Raw genomic sequence first — 21,675 nt, forward strand, 5'->3', positions numbered from 1 at the left:
GAGCCCTTCTTGAGGCGTCGCATCGCAGGACAGGAACACACTCAGCCAGCCAGCCACCCACACACAGCTGTGGAGATGCTACTGTGGCGATCTCACATGCACACAAACGCACACTCACAATCACACACACCCCACAAGTCAGTGAAGGGCTTAGCTCCAAGCCATCAGGCCTGGGAGTGAGTGGCAGGTCTGCCGAGAGCAAGGATAGTGATCTAATGGCAGCTGGCTATAAAGTGATCCATGGCACGAATGCGGGCCAACTTAATTAGCCTTCAAATGGAAACCAAAATTGAAGGAACAAGATGAGGGGACCTATTTTTAGATGTGTTACTTTCCTGAGGACACAAACATGGAGGAAAAATCGATAATATAATATGCTGGATTTTGATCAAATGCTGCTGGTGACCTCTACTCAGGGCTGATTAGTGCAGTCCATTGAAATAGAAAAATTATATATTACGACGGAGGGGAGAGGGACTGTGGTTTATTAAGGCCCTTTCACAGCAGCCAGTGTTTTCCCTTGTCTATCACACAATGCATTCATGCAACAGCATGAAATGATGCCCCTGCTTTCATACCAGCTTGCTAAAAAGGAAAATAGTGTAAACACAATGGAAAGTATAGGACCGAAAACACAATAAATGGGGTCTAGGTTACAGTGTAATTTCAATGAGCCTACATAATAACGCTAAATAAATAGGTGACATGTATTAGGCAGTAGGAAAACACTGCTTAAATGTTTAAACTGAATGCCGGCCTTGAGGGGAGATAAACTATTTAGGACTCCAGATAATAAGAGCCACTTTAGATATTCTGTCCCCCTGACAAATATACAATTACTTTGCTTTTTTCGCAGATGATATGAGGGACAACAAAAGATGCACAATTGCAGAACACGGAACACAGAACACATCCACCATTAGCCTTTCCTCAGTCTCCTGGCAGTGCTCTGATTCAGGGTGATGTGAACGTTTGACTCACTGGTTTCAACACAGTGAAGCTCTTATTGTTTGGGGAGAAAGCTGCGGAGAATTACTACTCTGGAGCAGCTGTCTTGTTAGGCTAGAATACTCTGAGTAAATATTTAGGAGCCCAAAGATGCCTTTTAGAAAAGCTGTTTATTGTTATAATGGGAACACATTTTTTCCATTGCCGTGTTTACTACATGAGAACAGACAGTATCAATTAAGGGATCTGCCATTGGGTTTTAGGGTCCTGCTCCTGCCTCAGTGGGGCAGCATGGAGTACTGCCCTTGTGTTAGGACAACAGCTGGGCTGCTGCGGGTTATGGAAAAACTGAGGAGTGTGTGCCTGTGTGTGTGAGAGAGAGAGAGAGAGCGTGCGGGGGGGTGGGGGGGTTGACTGAATTCTGTGGTAAGCAGCAAGCATGACACTGCTGATTGGAATTCCACTTTGGCTTTGAGTAGGAGATATTTATGAAGCCAGCAATTAAAGGGATAGTTCACCCAAATTGCAAAAGGACACATTGGTTTCCAAGCAGTCTATAGACAATGTATGACAGCAATCCATGCTTTGGTTTTGTTTCCATCGCTGGCACTGTTTCCAAATGCTAACGTTTTAGCATTTGTGGCACAAATCCCATTTAGCCTTCCCTGTAGCTCAGTTGGTAGAGCACGGTGTTTGCAACGCCAGGGTTGTGGGTTCAATTCCCACAGGGGGCCAGCACAGAAAAAAAAAAAGTATGAAATGTATGCATTCACTACTGTAAGTCGCTCTGGATAAGAGCGTCTGCTAAATGACGAAAATGTAAATGTCATGGGGCCGACATTAGCATTTTTTGCTCATCATGTTCAAATCATCTATAAGTGACCGTTGATCTTCACAATCAATTTTAGATACTTCCGAATGATTTGGACATGATGCATGAACAATTATAATATCAGTCCTATAACTTGAATGATATTTGTGTCACAAACGCTAAATGTTAGCATTTGGAAACAGTGGCAGGGAAACTAAAGAATGGATTACTGTCATACCTTGTCCATAGACTGCTTACTGGGTAAGGAAATCATGGAAATTGTGTAATTTGGGTGAACGCTCTCTTTAAGTGAATGGAATGCTCCAGATAACACAATCGGAGTGATTATTTGGACTCAATGAAGGGTTGGATGAATTCATACTGTCAGCTCAATAGCGTTTCATCAGAATAGTTCAATTGAAACCACATTACTGTGTTTAAGATGCTTGCATTCAGTAAGAGCATTTGTCCTATCTGGAAGTATGATGTCTGGTGTACTAACTCCTATTGTTTTAAAAGCTCATAAGAACATCACTGCAAAGTGGTACCTTTAGCACTACTAAAATGATTCAGCTGAGGCTTGGCACAGTAATGGCATTGTGATGGACCGGTGTTTTATCCAGAGTGCGCCTGGAACGCTCCTGGAAGCAGCCTCAAGCTGCTTCATGGCTCAACAGTCAGGGTAAGCTAAGCTCAGATTCCAGGAGACAGACTCGCACTCAGTCAGGGCCAGTTCCAAAAAGGACAAATTAAAGAAAAGCTTGAAAGGATTTTATTAGAAATGTATGACTGCATTTTATCTCCCCTGACTTTAAAGTGGAACTGACAGAGTTGTTGCAACATGAAAACGTATTAAAATCTGTTCATATACACCCACAGAACGAATTTGACACATTATATATTGTATTTTCATTTAATTTTTACATTTTCTGACAAGCGGGCACTTAGATATGGTGATTTTCACATTTTCATAAATTCTTAGAATGTTTGGCATTTGTGAAAATTCTAAAGCAATAGAGAGTGGGAAAGCGGCTGTGCGTTTGGACAATTAATAGACACTGCAGTAAATAAAACCGAATAAAAACATCTGTCTCGTCAAGGACCAGAGTCTACGCAGAGCGGTGAGCCATAGCCAATCAGAGTTACAGTAGGCCTTTATGCAAATAAGCAATTTGCCACACGGGCCTGTCATCATTCACTTTGAACTGGACTGTGTGTTTACAGGCTGTAGCAACAGTGCGACTTTCGATCATTAGAACGCATTCGCCAAAATCCACAAAATCCACCTGAAATATGTAAATACCACGGGAGTCATTTTTCATTTGGTAACTTTACAGTCCTATTGATTTTATTATATTTATTTATTTCACCTTTATTTAACCAGGTAAGCTAGTTGAGAACAAGTTCTCATTTACAACTACGACCTGGCCAAGATAAAGCAAAGCAGTGCGACACAAACAACAACACAGAGTTACACATGGAATAAACAACCGTAGAGTCAATAACACAATAGAAAAAAAAGAAAGTCTATATACAGTGTGTGCAAATGGCGTGAGGAGGTATGGCAATAAATAGGCCATAGTAGCGAAGTAGTTACAATTTAGCAAATTATCACTGGAGTGATTGATGAGCAGATGATGATGTGCAAGTAGAAATACTGGTGTGCAAAAGAGCAGAAAAGTAAATTAAAAACAATATGGGGATGAGGTAGGTAGATTGGGTGGGCTATTTACAGATGGCTATGTACAGCTGCAGCGATCGGTAAGCTGCTCAGATAGCTGATGTTTAAAGTTAGTGAGGGAAATATAAGTCTCCAGCTTCAGCGATTTTTGTAATTCGTTCTAGTCATTGGCAGCAGAGAACTGGAAGGAAAGGCGGCCAAATTACGTGTTGGCTTTGGGGATGGCCAGTGAAATATACCTGCGAGAGCGCGTGCTACGGGTGGGTGTTGTTATCGTGACCAGTGAGCTGAGATAAGGTGGAGCTTTACCTAGCATCGACTTATAGATGACCTGGAGCCAGTGGGTCTGGCGACGAATATGTAGCGAGGGCCTGCCGACTAGAGCATATAGGTCGCAGTGGTGGGTGTTATAAGGGACTTTGGTAACAAAACGGATGGCACTGTTATAGACTGCATCCAGTTTGCTGAGTAGAGTATTGGAAGCTATTTTGTAAATTACATCGCCGAAGTCGAGGATCGGTAGGATAGTCAGTTTTATGAGGGTGTCATGACATTGCCCTCTTTGGGTACAGCGAGCACCATCCCCCTCTCTCTGCACCATCCCCCCCCCTCTCTCTCCTACACCCAGGCTGCTGTTAGGCAGGTCATAAATTCCTGGAGGAGATTCTTCCTCATGGCCAGACAGTATAGAGAGAGAGTGAGTTTTCATTGAGAGAACAAAGGAATTTCTTCCACCTCACAGAACTTGAGAACTGAACAATATTCATGTTCTGGAGAATGTATAAAAGGTCGGTGAAGTAGCCAGCTACGAACTGGTCCGTTTGGTACAATTTTGTGAAACTCATGAGAGACAATACAGCCACATTACCTGTTCATACAAGAGTCTCAGTTGTGAGGCTTGCATCTAATTGTGGTATAAAATGAATGAGTAAAGATGAAACTATTTGTGAAATGATGTGATGCTATGTAATGATGTTAATGTGAGAGAATTGTATTTCTGTTTAAAGTTTCACTAAGTCATTGGCCAGCCCCCAGGAGCACAGACATGACCTGGCATCATGGGACAGCCCTTTTCTATGTTCCGAATAAAACCCCCACCTGGTTTTTCCCACTTCAGACCAAGCTTACCTCGATTACCGAGAGGGCTAAGGTTTGACTATAGACCATGCTTCTCTCAATTACGAGAGGGCTAAGGTTTGAGTAGAGACCAAGCTTACCTCAATTACGAGAGGGCTAAGGTTTGAGCCCATTGCTGAATTCTTAACCATACCACGTGGTTAACTCTGAGACTATCGAACCGACAGAATAAGAACAAATCTTTGATACTAATTACTAGTCTGCAGCTAGGAATTCGGTATCATTGAACGCGAAGACCGACAACCGCGGAAACATCTATTCTATAACGACATTGCTAAATGTTACTCTAAACTATCCATTCTAACCACGGCAGAGAGAGAGAGAGAGAGAGAGAGAGAGAGAGAGAGGGAGAGAGAGAGAGAGAGAGAGAGAGAGAGAGAGAGAGAGAGAGAGAGAGAGAGAGAGAGAGAGAGAGAGAGAGAGAGAGAGAGAGAGAGAGAGAGAGAGAGAGAGAGAGAGAGCGAGAGAGGGCGGACAAACTCTCCAACAGAAACTAACTTTCCAAAAGCCTTCCCTGTGGCTCAGTTGGTAAAGCATGGTGTGTGCAATGCCAGGGTTGTGGGTTTGATTCCCACGGGGGGCCAGTACAAAAAAAAATAAAAAAATGCATGAAATGAAAATTAAATGTATGTATTCACTACTGTAAGTTGCTCTGGATAAGAGCGTCTGCTAAATGACTTAAATGTAAAATGTAGATCAGGATGACTCACTGAGTGTAAATATATATATATTGATTGCAATTATTCCCGAACGAGTGAGCGTTCATGTGCAAAGGATTAGCATTTCAATTGTTATAATTATCAACTTTGTAGTGTCAGTCAGTCAGTTTTTATCTCAGTCGACCCCCACTTCCCTTTTGTCCACCAAGCCGTGATGCCGGTTTAGCCCACTAGGGCACATCCACTATCATTTCCTTGTAACTATATCTACTGTTTGTTTGTGCATTTCTGTGATTATTTAGTTAGTAAATAAATGGTTTAAGACAATTGACGTATGGATGACTCATAGTGAAGATTGGGTTCGTGCAGATAACCAACAATTTACGACGTTTGGAATGAGACTAACGTGAGGTATTAAAATATCTGAAAGTTATATTAGGAAAATTATATCTTTGTAATCTGAATATTTTCCTTGGTGCCCCGACTTCCTAGTTAATTACATCTACCTGATTAGTTAATCACGTAATAATAATTACAGAGAATTGATTTGATAAACTACAAATAAGTGTTCAGTTTAATGATGCCAAAGACACGACAAGAGTATGTTTGGCGGCGTGAGTGAAGGAGGCTTTGTTGTGAAATAGGAAGCCGATTCTAGATTTAATTTTGATGAAACCACCATGAAAGTTATGCACAGTTATGCAGATCCCTCAGTTATGCACATCAAAAAACAACATAATCAACAACTAACGCTAGCCATGAGCTAAAATCTAATGAGGGAAAATTAGATAAACCCTTTCAACTAGTTGACCGTCAGAATTGCACTGATAAACGATGGGGAATAGTAACCTGCTTGTCCTTCTGCATCTTGCCTGCCAATGCATGCTGGTCCCAACCCACATTTTTACAACTGAATGGGAAATTGCCTGCCTGCCCACCCATTTGATCAATGCCAAAAACATTTGATTGACAACTAGCTCAGGGTGCATTCATAAATTGCCTCGTGTGTCAGAGTGCACTCTGGGTTGTTCATAAATTCAGAGTGCTGTCAGATTATCTGTTTATAAATTCAGAGCGTTTTGCAGTCAATCACCCAAGCTAACTGGCTAAAGTTTGCTAGCTTGCTAGCTGCTTCCAGACACAAATGAGAGAACACCTCTGACCATTTTACTCGCCCTAGCAGAGCTGGTTAGGCTGTTTACATGTTATCTAGAGCATTCGTAACTATCTTCCTTTTTTTGCCTACGTTTACTGACACCAGTCATATTCAGCGGGTGTCATAAATTCATCAGTTATTCTGCGCTCTGGCACACTCAGACGAGAGTGCTCTGAAATCTGAGTAGATAGCCACATTCAATTTATGAACTTATGAAGTGGATAATAGTCGTTCTATTTCAGCATAGCGATTCACATTTTTTGCTAGCTAGCCAAATGACACCTGCCTCTAGTTGTAGCCACCGAAAAACAAAATGACACCCTCCCAGCAGCTAGCTAGCCAGCCAATGTTAGGCTCAGTGTTTTTACCCTGCTAAATAAAAAGGTACATAAATAGATACGCTAGCCTATTAGCCACGTTATGACTGACTTGTGATCATTGTCCTTGCTGGTTTGATTGTATTGACATTCCCAGCCTTAGTTACATTTGTCTGGGTTTTTTTCAAAAATATAAACTGAAACTGAAACAGTGCATCCCGATTGAGTGGAGGCAGCAAACAATGTACCAGGCCAGTTGTGATTTACAACCTGATAGCAATATTTTTTGAACTTCAAAGAAATGTATTGGTGTCTTTAACAACCATGCTCATTCCCTCAATGATTAAGACTCAATAAAACACATTCAAATCGATAGCAAAACATGTAATCTTAACGCCCGCATAACTAGGACATCTCGTACCTTTCTCTCTCCCTCAATGACAGTGATAGGCACGGTGGTGGAGGGCCACTTGCTCTTCGGAGGTAAAGGCTTGTCACAATTCCACAGCACAATTATCTGCAAACGAAACAATTCAATAAAATCTCAATTCAAAAGAGCACCGACCCCAGCCATTGTTTTTTTAGCAGCGGATATATAGCGAAAATAAGTCTGTTCATAATAAACTGGGTGGTTCGAGCCCTGAATGCTGATTGGCTGAAAGCTGTGGTATATCAGACCGTATAACATGGGTATGACATAACATTTCCTTTTACTCTTCTAATTACATTGGTAACCAGTTTATAATTTGCAATAAAGCACCTCTGGGTTTGTGTTATATGGCCAATATACCACGGCTAAGGGCTATATCCAGGTATCCTAAGAACAGGTATATTGGCCATATAGCACACCCGTAAATATAGCATGGGGAGACATGACATGCCGTATATCTATAAAGCTTTATGATATATCACACAAGATAAACTTCCACTGACTTCGAGTTACAGTATAAAAATGAATGGTCTGCATCCCTGCTGTTTCGCCTTAGCTCACAGGTCATAGGTCTGAGCTCTCACCTGTGCACAGAACTTGGATTTGGCAACAGCGATGACGAGCTTGACTATGGGCTGCAGCTGAGATTGGAGAGAAGTTACGGCCTGGATAACAGCAGTGAACTCCTGGGACGGGATCTTACCTGCAACCACACAGAGAGACATAAACCTTAACACAAACCTTCAGACGCACACCTTAATACACACCTTCAGACACAACTTAACACACACGCACCTCAAGACATTAACCTTTCTGACACACACCTTCAGAAGGGACAGACTGGACTCCAATCCATCCACCTCATCACGCATAAATGGACACCCAGTGCACTTACAGCATCCCTATCAATCTCTCTGACACAGGGCTGTGGACTCGCTGACCTCTCTGGTGTACTGGGCTCTATTTATGGATTTACCCTGATGCTGTGTGGTGCCTCTAGAAGACCTATTTTGGATCCTGATCACACAACGATGCCTTCTTGATGTGGGACGTGATAGCAAACTTGTGCTGGCTGTTTGTATGTCTCCATTTGGTGAGCATAACATTTACCTGAATAGGTTTGTTCTTTGCAGACATTGTTGCATAAGCAAAGAAATCTGTAGAAAATCTCTGCCGATCATCTTCAAAGGAGGGACTCAGTATTGCATTAGGACCACACGAGTCCCATAGGGCGGCGTACAATTGGCCCAGAGTCGTCCGGGTTAATAGGGGAGGGTTTGGCCGGGGTAGGTCGTTATTGTAAAATAAGAATTTGTTCTTAAATGACTTGCCTAGTTAAATATATATAAAATATATAATTCTCATCCGGCCATCAAAATCCCATAAGCCTTAAAGTATTTTACTCTGGCAACACTTTTGTAGAAAAGATGTTTCCTCTGGGAAACCCCACAGTCATTTCTGGCAGCAATTTTAAGTGCACTTCAAACAAACGTTCGAATCAAACACTAAACTGCAAATGTACCAAGCAGAACTGGCAAAGTCATTTCTTCAACTGTTGTTAAGACAGGGGAAATATATTTTCAATTTCAACAAGGTATGTTAAGCATTGATCCAATATTACTGTTTCCTTTAGAACACACCAACAGCTGTCGCAGAGTAGGCTGTTAGTTCCACATTTGTAAAAAAGAGCCTTGTATAATGGCCCCTCTTATCTTGAGAGACTGCCCTTTGCAGGATACCTTACTGTAGGCCTAGTGAAGCGGGGTGTCATGTTGGTTATTAGCCTTTATGCTTGTTACTGGCCTTAGCGAAGGAGCTCTAGAACCTGTCATTAGAAAGGTTCAGTGTGATCTGAAACACGCTCAGAAACTAGACCTCATTAATATTGACAGAACGAAGTCAAACTGTACTATGGTAATGGAGAAAAAAAAAACACAGATTGCAATGAACCGGAACAATCATGCTGAGCAAACGAGGCAAGTTGGAGGGTTTTCCGGACCAAAACAGAAAGCCAGACTGGATCAATGATAGTGATAGGACGGCAGAGGAGAAAGCTGTTAGGGTGTCCTGAAGCCTCGAGGAAATCTAGCTGGTAACCGTAAAAATAAATAGAGGTGCCGGAGAAGTGAAGAGGTGGGGTGACGAAGGCAAGTGTTAACGCTTTTTCACACGAGGTGGTGGTAAACAAATCACCCCTCTTCTAGCAGCATCCTGGAGATAGTCCTTCTATACACTGCCGAATCAGCATTACACAATGGGAGAAGACTGTGTGGAACTGCACATGCAGCGGTCTGATAATTCACGTAATTTTGTGTACCCTGCCAATCTAATCCGAGGATTTAGACAATATATCATTTCCTCATGTAAAAAGCTATAATGAAGCTATAGATTGAGATTTATTGACAGCTCAAACAAAATTCAGTTGAGACGTTGCATCTCATGAGTAAAAATTCAAATGGCGATGAGAAACTCAAATGGCGATGAGAATTGGTTCGGATGACTGTGGATAACAAGCAGAGTTTCAACAGGGAACATTCAAACAGTTTCTACAGTAAATGGACCTTCTCATTCTTATCCACTGCTTTGGCATCTCTTCATACATTCCCAGTAGCTTTAAACACAGTCAAAAGAGGATTGTGAAGCACATGATAGGAGGTACCAAAGGAGCTGGACTCTCTACTAAACAAGTTGGAAATCCAATTTGTGATTTTGAGGTGGTATACCCAGTCATCAAGATCCACCAGAAACGGAGCCCAACATTGCTATCTTTCCTTCTTTTCCACTTCTCAGAGGAGCAAATATGATTCGGGACAGATGCTGTCATAATAACAAAATATTGTAACATCAACTTGAAATTGACAGAGACAAATAAAAGCTTAAAAACAGTAAATTAAAGTCAGTAGAATTTAAATAGACCTACAATGCAAAGAAAAAAACAAAAAACTTCTGCTGCTATCAGAATTCTGGAAAGTGAGACTGATAATGGCTGTTTATTACCGGCATTGACAACGTTATTCCTCCAGTACCGGCAAAAACGTATAACTGTGGAAGCATAACGCAAACTGCCCATTCCTCCTGTACACAACTCCTCAGAGAAAGACAAGCATCTATCTGAGTTATGGTTTCATCCCAGTGCTCCTCGCAGGACTGTGACAGCAGCACAGTTCATAGTGCACAGCTCCAAGGTGCTCAATGCCGAAGGAAATACACAAGACACTGACTGCTCTGCTGCAGCTCTAGGCTTTATGCTGTTCCCTGTTCCATCTCAGTGACAACTAATCACTGACTAGGGAGGACTTGACCCTTGGCAGTTAATGGGACTGCAGATAGGATATGGGATAACATATACCAGTTTGCAAGGTTACATCCAAGACAATTTCCGTTGTAAAGTGCATTGTTTGGTCCCCAAACATGACTTTATGTAAAATTTGTCTGTGGTTGGTTAGCATGAGCAACATTTTCTCAGAGGGTATTAATATGTAGCACTGGGGTATATAAAATAGCATGGAGGAAAGGTTGAAGAGCGCACATTGACATTAGGCCCTCCGCAATGAACTGGTTGTGAATGAAGAATTTAGTTTTGACTCTGTCAAGGAGTTGAAAAACCTGATGGACAAAGCGGAGGTCTGATTCCTTGTGGTTGTGTGTCAACAGTTCCCCATGCATAGAAGTTATACAGACACATGTCTCAGCCTCCAGTATTTATGCTGCAGTAGTTTATGTGTCGGGGGGCTAGGGTCAGTCTGTTACATCTGGAGTATTTCTCTTGTCTTATCCGGTGTCCTGTGTGAATTTAAATATGCTCTCTCTAATTCTCTCTTTCTCTCTTTCTGTCTTTCTCTCGGAGGACCTGAGCCCTAGGACCATGCCTCAGGACTACCTGGTATGATGACTCCTTGCTGTCCCCAGTCCACCTGGCTGTGCTGCTGCTCCAGTTTCAACTGTTCTGCCTGCGGCTATGGAACCCTGACCTGTTCACCGGACGTGCTTGTTGCACCCTCGACAACTACTATGATTATTATTATTTGACCATGCTGGTCATTTATGAACATTTTAACATCTTGACCACGTTCTGTTATAATATCCACCCTGCACAGCCAGAAGAGGACTGGCCACCCCTCATAGCCTGGTTCCTCTCTAGGTTTCTTCCTAGGTTTTTGGCCTTTCTAGGGAGTTTTTCTAGGGAGTTTTTCCTAGCCACCGTGCTTCTTTCACATGCATTGCTTGCTGTTTGGGGTTTTAGGCTGGGTTTCTGTACAGCACTTTGAGATATCAGCTGATGTACGAAGGGCTATATAAATAAATTTGATTTGACATAATGCCAGGTTATTAACAGCCTGCAACTCACCCAGAGAGGAGTCTGTTATACAGACACATAATACCAGGTTATCAACAACCTGCAACTCACCCAGAGAGGAATAATAGAAGGGGAACACTGCAGCGTCCGTGGAGAACTGAGGCAGAATGTACAGTCCACCAGGCAACGAATTCCACATCAACTTGTTCCTGGATATGTGTGAATGTATTCTGTCTTGGATTATCTGCAGAAAAAGAAACAACACAGAGAGAAGGAGGAGGAGAGAGAGAGGATTAGTACAAAGAAGCTGCTCGCTGTGCAAGAGGCTGGGTCTGATAGACGTGGCCATGTTGTCGAGCAGCGTCTTGCTGATGCAGATAACACCTCACACCGTCAGCTGGGACTGATGCCCACTCACCCAGGTGCAACTGTTACCTTGCATGTTGACTGTGGAGATTGGACCTGTATCTCGTCGTCCCATGTTGCTATGTATGATGACTGTGCTACTGACAGTCTATTGAACAGTAATGACTGTAAGGAGTTATTTGCATGCAGTGGTCATGCAGTAAGAGTGATGCACTGATGATGCACAGGATATTTTACATGAAGATGGTCACCTATGGGTCCTGATATTAGTTAAGTCAATGGACACAAAACCAACCTCTCAATCAAATTCATTAACATTAATGACAGTCATTTCATATCATATCAACCATCTACTTTTGATTGCTCTTTCCAATACACCTGCCTCACTGCATGTCCTGAAGTAGAAAGGCTACAGCTCCCTGCTCTTGGATCCACAGCAAGAGACCTCCATATGGGTACGTCTCCTCTCTTGCATCAGCTGCTCTCAGAGCCCGGTGCTTTCCAGGCTGCTTCCTCCGTTTGAACTGTGGGTCCTAATGAGGTTGTGAGAGGCCTTAACAAGCAACCCCCTCAGAGAAACGAGGCGGTAGGTCGACCCCTCCACACTGTTTACTCCCTGCTAGGTGATGAGCTTCATTTATGTTGCTCAAGATACAGTACCTCCACAGTAAAAAAAATATTTTCTCTTCTACAGGAGTTGCTACAGTATCATGTGATACTTGTTCTGCATTGTAGGCAAATGTATCTGAAAACCCTATTGACAGATTCAGGTCAGATTTATCTGGCTATGAGGGAAGCGGTGCGTCTGCCTGTTTGTCCCGCACCTCAAACGGCCACCCTCAGTGTGATTATCATAACAGTTTAGAGTCCATGTGCCCGTCCAGTGCCAGCAACACTGAGACGAGATGTGCCTTTTGATCTATATGGGGAATTAGCGGGCACTTATCGACAACCTCACAAAAGCCCTGTGTGTGTGTGCCACTGCGGGGCTATTTAGAATGCCTAATTTCCCCCATTTTGTCAGTCGGCAGGTAGCGCCAAGCATTTACCACATCTGCACAACGGTAAATATCCATGGAGATGGGCCTAATTTTGTCCCTGTTGGATTTGGACTAGGCACCTGCTGGTGTCGTTTGCCCGGCAACACATAAAACCAACGCCCGGCCCTAATCCAATTCATCACAAAGTGCTGCTGTGGCTCCCTTTGAAGAACCATGGCGGAATGCCTATAATACATCCTCCTCACTTTCTCTTTTCCCCCTCCTCCTCAACCCTCCTTGTCATTATTTCCTTTATGAAGTGGTAAATTGAATGGACAGAGGAAGGGAGTAAAGACAGAGAGTGGAGAAATTAAACACGGTCACCCTCAAAATGAAGAAGTGAAATGAAAACCTCAGGGACAAAGACATATGGGTGACAGGTTGGAGTGTCTGTTGAGTGAGTTCTAAATTAGAGCCCACAACACTATCATAACAGAGTAGGTTCTGAATGGGTCAGTGATACAACAATAAGTGAAAGTGTGTTAATATAAAAACCTATGGAAAAGCTCAGACCAAAGTAAAACCCTCAAAATGGTGAGTGAGATAGAGGGGTGAACAGAGAGACTATGAGAATGTTCTGATGTTACCCTGCTGAACCCTTCCTCTCATACCTGCAGGCCAAAACACCTCATACCGTGGCTTCCTCTCCACACATCAGACCATAAAAAGTGGTTTTCTGATTGTTCCAGGGGAAACATGACAATTATTTTAACTTTGCTCTGAGGGACACTATATTTGGGGGTGTGACAACAATAAACAGTAGCAGTATAGCACAAGGGGGAGTTTTGCTTAAGGAACCCCCAGCTACCTGTCTATGTACTCTAGTCCATGAGAGTCTCTAGACATTTAAGATGCCAGAGGAAACTGCTACACTGCAATCTCTTTTGATCATGGCAGGTCCTGACTGACTGTCTGTTCTGGGGAAGAGCCTGATGAAAGCCCTTTGTGTCTGTTTCCCCCCAGAGACTGAGACAGAAGAGAGAGTATAGTGAAAACACTCCCAAAGTAAGAGCCAGGCTGTCAGGAGGAGTAAGAAAAAACAAACCAGGGGAAATTAAGAACTTGTTTGGGAAACGCTGTTGTACAGGCACCATCAATTCATCCTGGCCACTTGTGCACATTATAGAAAAGGCTATCCGTTATCCTGGCTGCTGGCTGTCTGGCCCTGCAATCCTCCCAACCCGCTCCCACCCACTCTTGATTCAAATGAACAGTTCTATAAATGGGAGAGCTTACCTCTAATGTAGTTAATACTATTTTTGCTACCGAAGAAAAATAAGCATCCCAGAGGAACTGAGTCTGCTGCCTGAGCGCCAATATTTTGTCATGGTCCACAGATCTGGTAATTGAAGGAACCTGGAAAAAAAAGGACAGAGTGAAAATGTAAACGAATGTGAGGGAGTGGGGGCACATGGGTTATTCTCTGGGCAGATGTGATTAGGTGAAATACTCCTTCACGAGGGAGGCCCATGGACACACTGTCTCCACCCATGAGAGCCATAGCAACACCTCTCTGTAGGATTCGAATGGCCCTTTAGTGGCTATAACTTGAGGGACCAATGACATCGTTAACGATGGTCCTCAATGGTCAAATTACACTGTCATCTATGTGGTAGGCCTTAGAGGACTAATAAGAGGACAATATAATTTACTGGCATACCGTTCCAATTGAGGACTATCCTCTCAAGGTGTTGCTCCAGCATAGTTCATACTGCTAGAGAGAAACCGAGGTGTTAAAACGTTATGGGCTAGTAAACCAGCCTTGTGTGAGAGAGGTTGAGCCCTTAAGTTAGGGATCATGTCACTCCTATGGCTAAAACACAACACTATCACACCCTACTAACTAACAGATAGCACTACCTCATGTTTCACAGCGCATCACTGTTCTGTACTGTTACTGTTCCTCTCAGAGCTCTTCATCAATTATACAAACAAACACAGAAAATACAATTCACAATGTGACACGTGGCAGGAGAGGGGGCAGGAAGACAAATCAGCAGTCACCATGAATGTCACATTTCTAACCCCGAAATCACAAAGAGAGCCCCCCTCTCCCCCCTGAAGCCTGAAAACAATGTCTGTCTGAGCTGATGTTTGGCAGTGACAGTATCTCTAGTTTTAATACACTCAGAGGCAGGGTATACATTAGGCAAATCAAATCCTCCCCCTCCCTCTCTATCTCTCCATCAGTGTTTATGTGTCTCCTCTGTGGGGGAATAAGCTACTCCACATGTTGTGCAGGGTTGTTGTGCATCATTCTTCCACATAATTGAATGTAAAGAGATTCAATTTTTACCAGCAGGTGCAGCAACTTGATTGTTGTATAAAACCAAAACATTGTTGGTCCTCCATTCTCATTATGGACCAACACACACACACACACACACACACACACACACACACACACACACACACACACACACACACACACACACACACACCACACACACACACACACACACACACACACACACACACACACACACACACACACACACACACACACACGTATGGTGTGGGGGCTGTGCTTTGCTACTTTACCAACTCTGTAAACAAAGCTGGATATAAGTTATTATCTTGACACTCATAAGCTTGTTTATGTGTCTGTTTATACATAGGAGTGTATTTCAAGCTCTTAAAGCTCACGATAGCCTACTATGACTCATGGTAGCGGATTATCTTTACATTAGATATATGTAAGTTTGAGTGAATACATTTTTGAGTTTGAGTGAATAAATTGTAGAGATTTTACAAAAGTTTCTGAATTGCTTGTAATTCAAGCAGAGTTAGTTGGTTCTTTCCCAGAAACCCCTCATGCTAATCTTTATGAAGATGGGTTTTGATAAGAAAATAGATCTAAATGGAATACATTTACATTGAACCATCTAAACACAACAGAAGACTACAAATCAGTAGAGACTTAATCCTAACTTTCCCAACTTTCCTCACCTTTTAGCATCCTTTTGTATCTAATTCACACTCTGAATAACTGAGGGCTGCATGACTTTGTTCTGCCACCACTTTGCTTGCGGTTCTACAAAACGTGTTCGGACTGCTGACAAGCACTTAGCAGTTCTGCTCAGTGTCGGCAGTCAACTTTTTGTTGTTCAGATAGCACTGTTCAACCGCCGATCAGCCTCTTAAAAAACTCCAGACCACAAGGTGGCAGTAGCTTTCTACAGGCGTACGCCTGCTGTAGCTATCTATAGCAAATGTTAACTAACTAGCAAGCTGCACTAATGTTGTTGCTAGCTAGCTAGAATTTGTAGTAAGCCCTTGTTGATACTTATGGAAGCATTTAGCTGCCGACACTCAATTGGAAATGCAACACTCTTACACTTAAAAACGAAATGTAAATGCCATTTCATTTCCTTCTTGTTACCACATGAATTGTGACAAAAAGAAAATTAATTATCAATTGCAATTGATAATTACCTTCCATACTCTGTGTGGGTTGACTGTCAAAATTATAATGATCAATCAAATTCGATAAATCAATTGCTATGCTTCATTTTGCTATTTTCTTTCTTGATTGCTCCTTTGCGTTTTCATTTTCGATGTGTTAGACCTGCCAATCAAACACGGTGGATGGGGTTTTGGTAACGGAGGCAGAAGAGGTTGCCTGGGCTTGGTAGCTGGGTCATTCCTACCTATTTTAATTTTTATTTCACCTTTATTTAACTAGGCGGTGCCTACAGTGCCTTTTCTGTCCCCAGGACATCACTTTATATTTAGTGTAAAATGTGAATTCCAAAAGGCTTTAAATATAAAAGGTCAGGTGTCCTTACATTAAACACACAAAAATATGGATCTTGAAAGGGAATAATTTTGAAAACTTTTTTTTCAGTGGATGTAGGCTTTTTTGCCATGTCCCCCGGGTGTTACTCATCAACTTCCACGAGAAATAAGCCTTAAAATATAATATTATTTTATAGTCCTAGTTAAATTCTCTCTCATCAATTACTTTTGTTCATGATTATTGTACTTAATATTTTATTTTACGATTTTCTGTGCCTCTGATATCACTTTCCAATCTGTTAGTTTGTTGTAATTCTCCATTTATGAAAATAACCCCTTTCTAAAATGACACCACATTCAGGAAGTGTCATAATTTCTTTGGTGGGAAAACAATGGTGCAAAAGTACATAAATATAGACACTCCATTTGATCTATTTTTCCATGTTTCATGTTGTTAGTCTGTATGTCCCACTCATACATTTCCACCCTGTTAGGCTAAATTATAGAGAAAATTAACCAAATTTCTAAATGTTAAAATATGTTTGAAAGAGAAGTAAGAATCCAGTTAAAAGTGTTGACCATTTTACTCGCTCAATCTTTCTCACTCACAGAGCTATGGCTAATTTGGGCTCCACATTTCCACCCTTATGCACCTAACAGGTTGGAAAATGCACCTAAAAAAATAAGTGCCTCAGCTTGACCAATGTTTTTTCTGAAAGTCAAACATGTCCTTTTTCTGATAGAATACTAAAACACAAAAATATACCTTTTTTCTCTCCAAAAGTGTTGAGGTCCAAAAGGCACCACAAAGTAGGAATGACCCAGCTATGCTCAGACAGAAAAACATGTACTCTTAATTTTGTAAAGTATTTCTGGATCACAGAGGAAGAGGCGAAGCTGTGCTATCTACTGAATGACTCAGATAATCTTTGCTATACTGGCTAGGACAGCCGTTAGTATATGTACTATAGTTAGCCATCTATGTTAGACACGTTAGCTAGCTAGCTGGCTGTGGTGAGAGGCAAGTCAGCACATTTTAAAAGATGAGTAGATGGAAATAACCTACTAAAATCATTCTGGTCCAACAAATAAAATAAAAATATATGGTGCCTTATTCATTCCCCTTGATTTACTCCACATTTTGTTGTGTTACAGCCTGAATTCAAAATTGATTAAAACATTTTTTTTTCTCTGACCCATCTACACACAATACCCAATTATGAAAAAGTTAAAACATGTTTTAGAAATGTTGGCAAATTTATTGAAAATTAAATACAGAAATATCAAATTTACATAAGTATTCACACCCCTGAGTCAATATGTTAGAATCATATTTAGTAGCTATTACAGCTGTGAGTCTTTCTGGGTACATCTCTAAGAGCTTTACTGACCTGGATCGTACAATATTTGCCTATTATTATTTTCCAAATTCTTCAAGCGCTCTCAAATTGGTAGACAACCATTTTCAAGTCTTACCATAGATTTCCAAGTAGATTTATGTCAAAACTGTAACTCGGCCACTCAGGAACATTCACTGTCTTCTTGGTAAGGGACATTCACTGTCTTCTCGGTAAGGAACGTTCACTGTCTTCTCGGTAAGGAACGTTCACTGTCTTCTCGGTAAGGAACATTCACTGTCTTCTCGGTAAGGAACATTCACTGTCTTCTCGGTAAGGAACATTCACTGTCTTCTCGGTAAGGAACATTCACTGTCTTCTTGGTAAGGAACTCCAGTGTAGATTTGGCCTTACGTTTTAGGTTATTGTCCTCTGAAAGGTGAATTTATCTCCCATTTATTTACCTTGACTCAATACTGTTAAAGCTGCAAGTCAAATTAAGTAAGAGGGTAACTTTGCGTGAGACTTTGCTTGTGTGAGCCACAACGGCTCATAGGAGCAGGAGCCTATCTCTTGTTTCTGTAGTGTGAGGCAGCTTGATGTACCAGTACACCAACTGGATAGGACGCTAGTCAATCGCAGGGCCTTACCCCCAATCTAACTTGAGTGCCAAGCAGAGACGCATCAGGTCCCATTTTTACAGTCTGGTATGAATCGGCCAGGGATCGAACTGTCCAACCTTCAAATCTCAGGGAGAACACTAACAAGGGAAACTGGGTTGGTTATGCAAGCCATAGGTATAACTTTATTGCATATTAAGTTGTTGGAAAATGAGAGGCATGCACAATTAAGCATCACAAATGATTTTATTAAGGTTTTACCTTACTGTACCCTTGGTGACCTGTGATAGATACATTGTCCTATAGGTAACAGCTATTCTTGTTCTTAGAATCACTGTTGTTCAACAAACAGGTTACTATCACAGTGTTCAGCTACTGTAGGTTTTCTCGATAACATATGATTGGCAGAGCCTCATTATAGAGCAAAAACACTTCGGTATTGTATAGAACTTCTTATTGAACATGTGACTACTGGTAAGAAAGTGGCACTGTAATTTTGACTGAACACGTCAAGCAGTTCAGCGACAATGGATGTCTTCCCTCTTCCTTATCAGTACAGTTAGAAATATTAGTAGCATCATTGGTGATGATATTCCTTCTCGGTTCCTGTCAGTTATGGAGACAGGTCATCATCCAAAACTGTCTGTGAAAAAGAAGCACAAATTATGCAAAAGTGTTAGCATGGATGGAGACAAAGATTATCAATGTACAACGTATGAAGTGCACTAGTCACAATTGAATTCACATATCCTGTTGTTTTTGTTGTTCACAACCATATGTTCCGGTTTAGTGCATGTTGTCATAACCAATCATTCATTCACTCAATTTACCCAAGAATGGTCTTATTGAGTAGTTCAATGAGGTGTTATAGCAAAGGTAGTGATGACAATGTTCACACTGTTGCCCATTAGGCAAGAAATAAGAACACTGAACTAGACTAACCAATTGTACAAATCCATTGCGCTTTAGTCCATGAAGGGAAATAGCAGAGTGCAGATCAGGGCATGAAGGCATCTTTCAGCCATTTTGGTGCCCCTCCAGCCCTTGCTTGCTATGGGAGAACATCCTTACCCGTCTGATGATGATGATGATAATAAGAATACGAATAATAAGACTTATACAACTCTTAAAATTGTAAAAACTTAAATAAATTTTTTTAAAACAGGAGTCAAAACAAAATCAGACTAAACAAAACCATAAATAAAGAGAGAGGTGGGCTCAAAGAAGGGAAAGAGTGTGATGTATCAGTGTATGGGGAGGGTAGGGTTGGGATTTGGATACGAACCCGGTTTAGGATAAGGGGCGGGGTTGGGTTATGATACGAACCCGGTTTAGGGTAAGGGGTAGGGAAAGGGTTTGGGTTAGGTGCTGCTGTGATGGTGGGCAGCTTGGTCAGCATCAACTGGAAGACAGGAGAGGGCTGCTGGAGGGCTGCTGGACGACCTGCTGGGGTTGCCTGTACACAGCAATGACAGGGTTGGAACACAAAAAAAGACTGGTTGAAAGGCACACTGTCAGGTCGGGATCAAATGAGCTAAAAATAGAAAAGTATTTTCTTCCCAAAATAACTTTTGTAGCCTTCAAAATCAGACAACATGAACTCATAAGAACTCATAGATCATCTGCTCCCTTACAGATTCTCTGGTACGGTCCCTGTAGCATCCCCAGCTGAAAGCATGTTCAACTCTCAAACTGATGGTTCATGAAAGTTTCATGCGGTATCATTTCCATAAACACACCGTAAGAGCTTGTCCTCTGACGTTGTTTCTTGGGTGCTTGAACAACCTTAACAAAAACGTATTTTCCTTTTCCTCTCTTGTGTCCGTTTCCCATATACCCTTGGCGCGTAAAACAGAGAAGGCAAAAAACCTGCTTTCAAAATAAAAGTCACACTAAACTGTCAAATATACAGTGAGGATAGAAAGCTCATACAAGAAAATAAAAGTCCAAATATAGAGCAGACATTGTGATTGGACACTCGTTTTAAGGGTTCATTTACACTCCCACTAAATCAGGAGTGATTTGGAACAATGTACATGATATACACAAAGAACAAATGATTTCTGTACTTTAAATGACCTAAGACCAGAAATAGGGTAGCAGAAGGGTATGGAATCATAGCACAAATGACTCAAAAATAGAAGAGATCATGGTTAGATATAGGATGTAAAGAGATTTGGGGAGCATATATCTTAACCAGTCTCCAGCAACAAGCCAGCTTTTGAACTGGGCGTTCGAACACTGACAGCTTGGTGAGACGCTTGCCTGTCTTGTCTAACCTCCGATCACCAACACATATTTTGACTCTCCTTACAAGTCCATGTTTATCAACAGTAGTCTCTGAGACTCTACCCATCCGCCACTCATTTCTAGGCAGATCATCATCTCTCATCATCACTATGTCACCAAACTGCAGGTTTCTCGTCGGGGTGTGCCAGCGCTGTCTGATGGCGATGTTGGCTAGATACTCTTTTCGCCAGCATCTCCAAAACCGTTCTGCTTGATATTAAACATGCCGCCACCTTTTCTGAGCATACATGTCCTCCCTGATGAATCTGGCTGGAGGAGGTAGAGCTGTGGTAGATTTCATAGTAAGCAGATGATTAGGGGTGAGTGGCTCAAGACTGTTTGGATCATTGAGGTTGTCAACGGTGAGTGGGCGATTGTTTACAATTGCCATTGCGTCGTAGAAGAAGACTCGTAGAGAATAATCATCTAGTCTACCAGAAGAGAGTGAGAGTGTGGAGCTAAGGATACCTCTCACTATTCTGATCTGTCGCTCCCAGACGCCACCCACGTGACTTGAATGGGGAGCAATGGCGAGTTGTTTATTGTCGGGTAGATCGGGTCTCTTCTTAAAAGGCAAGGGCATTTTATAATGGTCATGACTATTTTTCCTTATACCATCATTTAGCTTGTTCAGGAAGAGGATGTCATCCTGAGACACGGTCTTGCCATCTTCACTGGCATCCTTGAAATCGGACTCCAGAATGTGAATAGCATCTGCAGGGGTTACTGAGGGGATCTCTTTGACAATGACTCTGTGACACAGACTAGCGACACTTGGTGTATCGAGGAATGGCGATGAGCGCCCCACAATGCTCCATCCTAAGTCAGTTCGAACAGAGTAGTGGTCAT

At 41.9% G+C, this 21,675-nt stretch overlaps 1 protein-coding gene across 1 annotated transcript in view; it reads right to left on the reverse strand.

The window, feature by feature from the left end:
- LOC106571404 (exostosin-1) overlaps positions 1-21,675 on the reverse strand; it is a 299,296-nt gene that overhangs the window by 18,820 nt on the left and 258,801 nt on the right. The window contains exons 5-8 of the mRNA XM_014144454.3: positions 14,079-14,198; positions 11,548-11,680; positions 7,724-7,842; positions 7,131-7,226 (exon numbers count right to left, since the gene is read on the reverse strand). Coding sequence (XP_013999929.1) covers positions 7,131-7,226; positions 7,724-7,842; positions 11,548-11,680; positions 14,079-14,198 — 468 coding nt within the window. The remainder of the gene's footprint in view (positions 1-7,130; positions 7,227-7,723; positions 7,843-11,547; positions 11,681-14,078; positions 14,199-21,675) is intronic.

The sequence above is a fragment of the Salmo salar genome, chromosome 15, assembly GCF_965601325.2.
Source record: "Salmo salar chromosome 15, fSalSal1, whole genome shotgun sequence".
NCBI classification, from domain to species: Eukaryota; Metazoa; Chordata; class Actinopteri; order Salmoniformes; family Salmonidae; genus Salmo; species Salmo salar.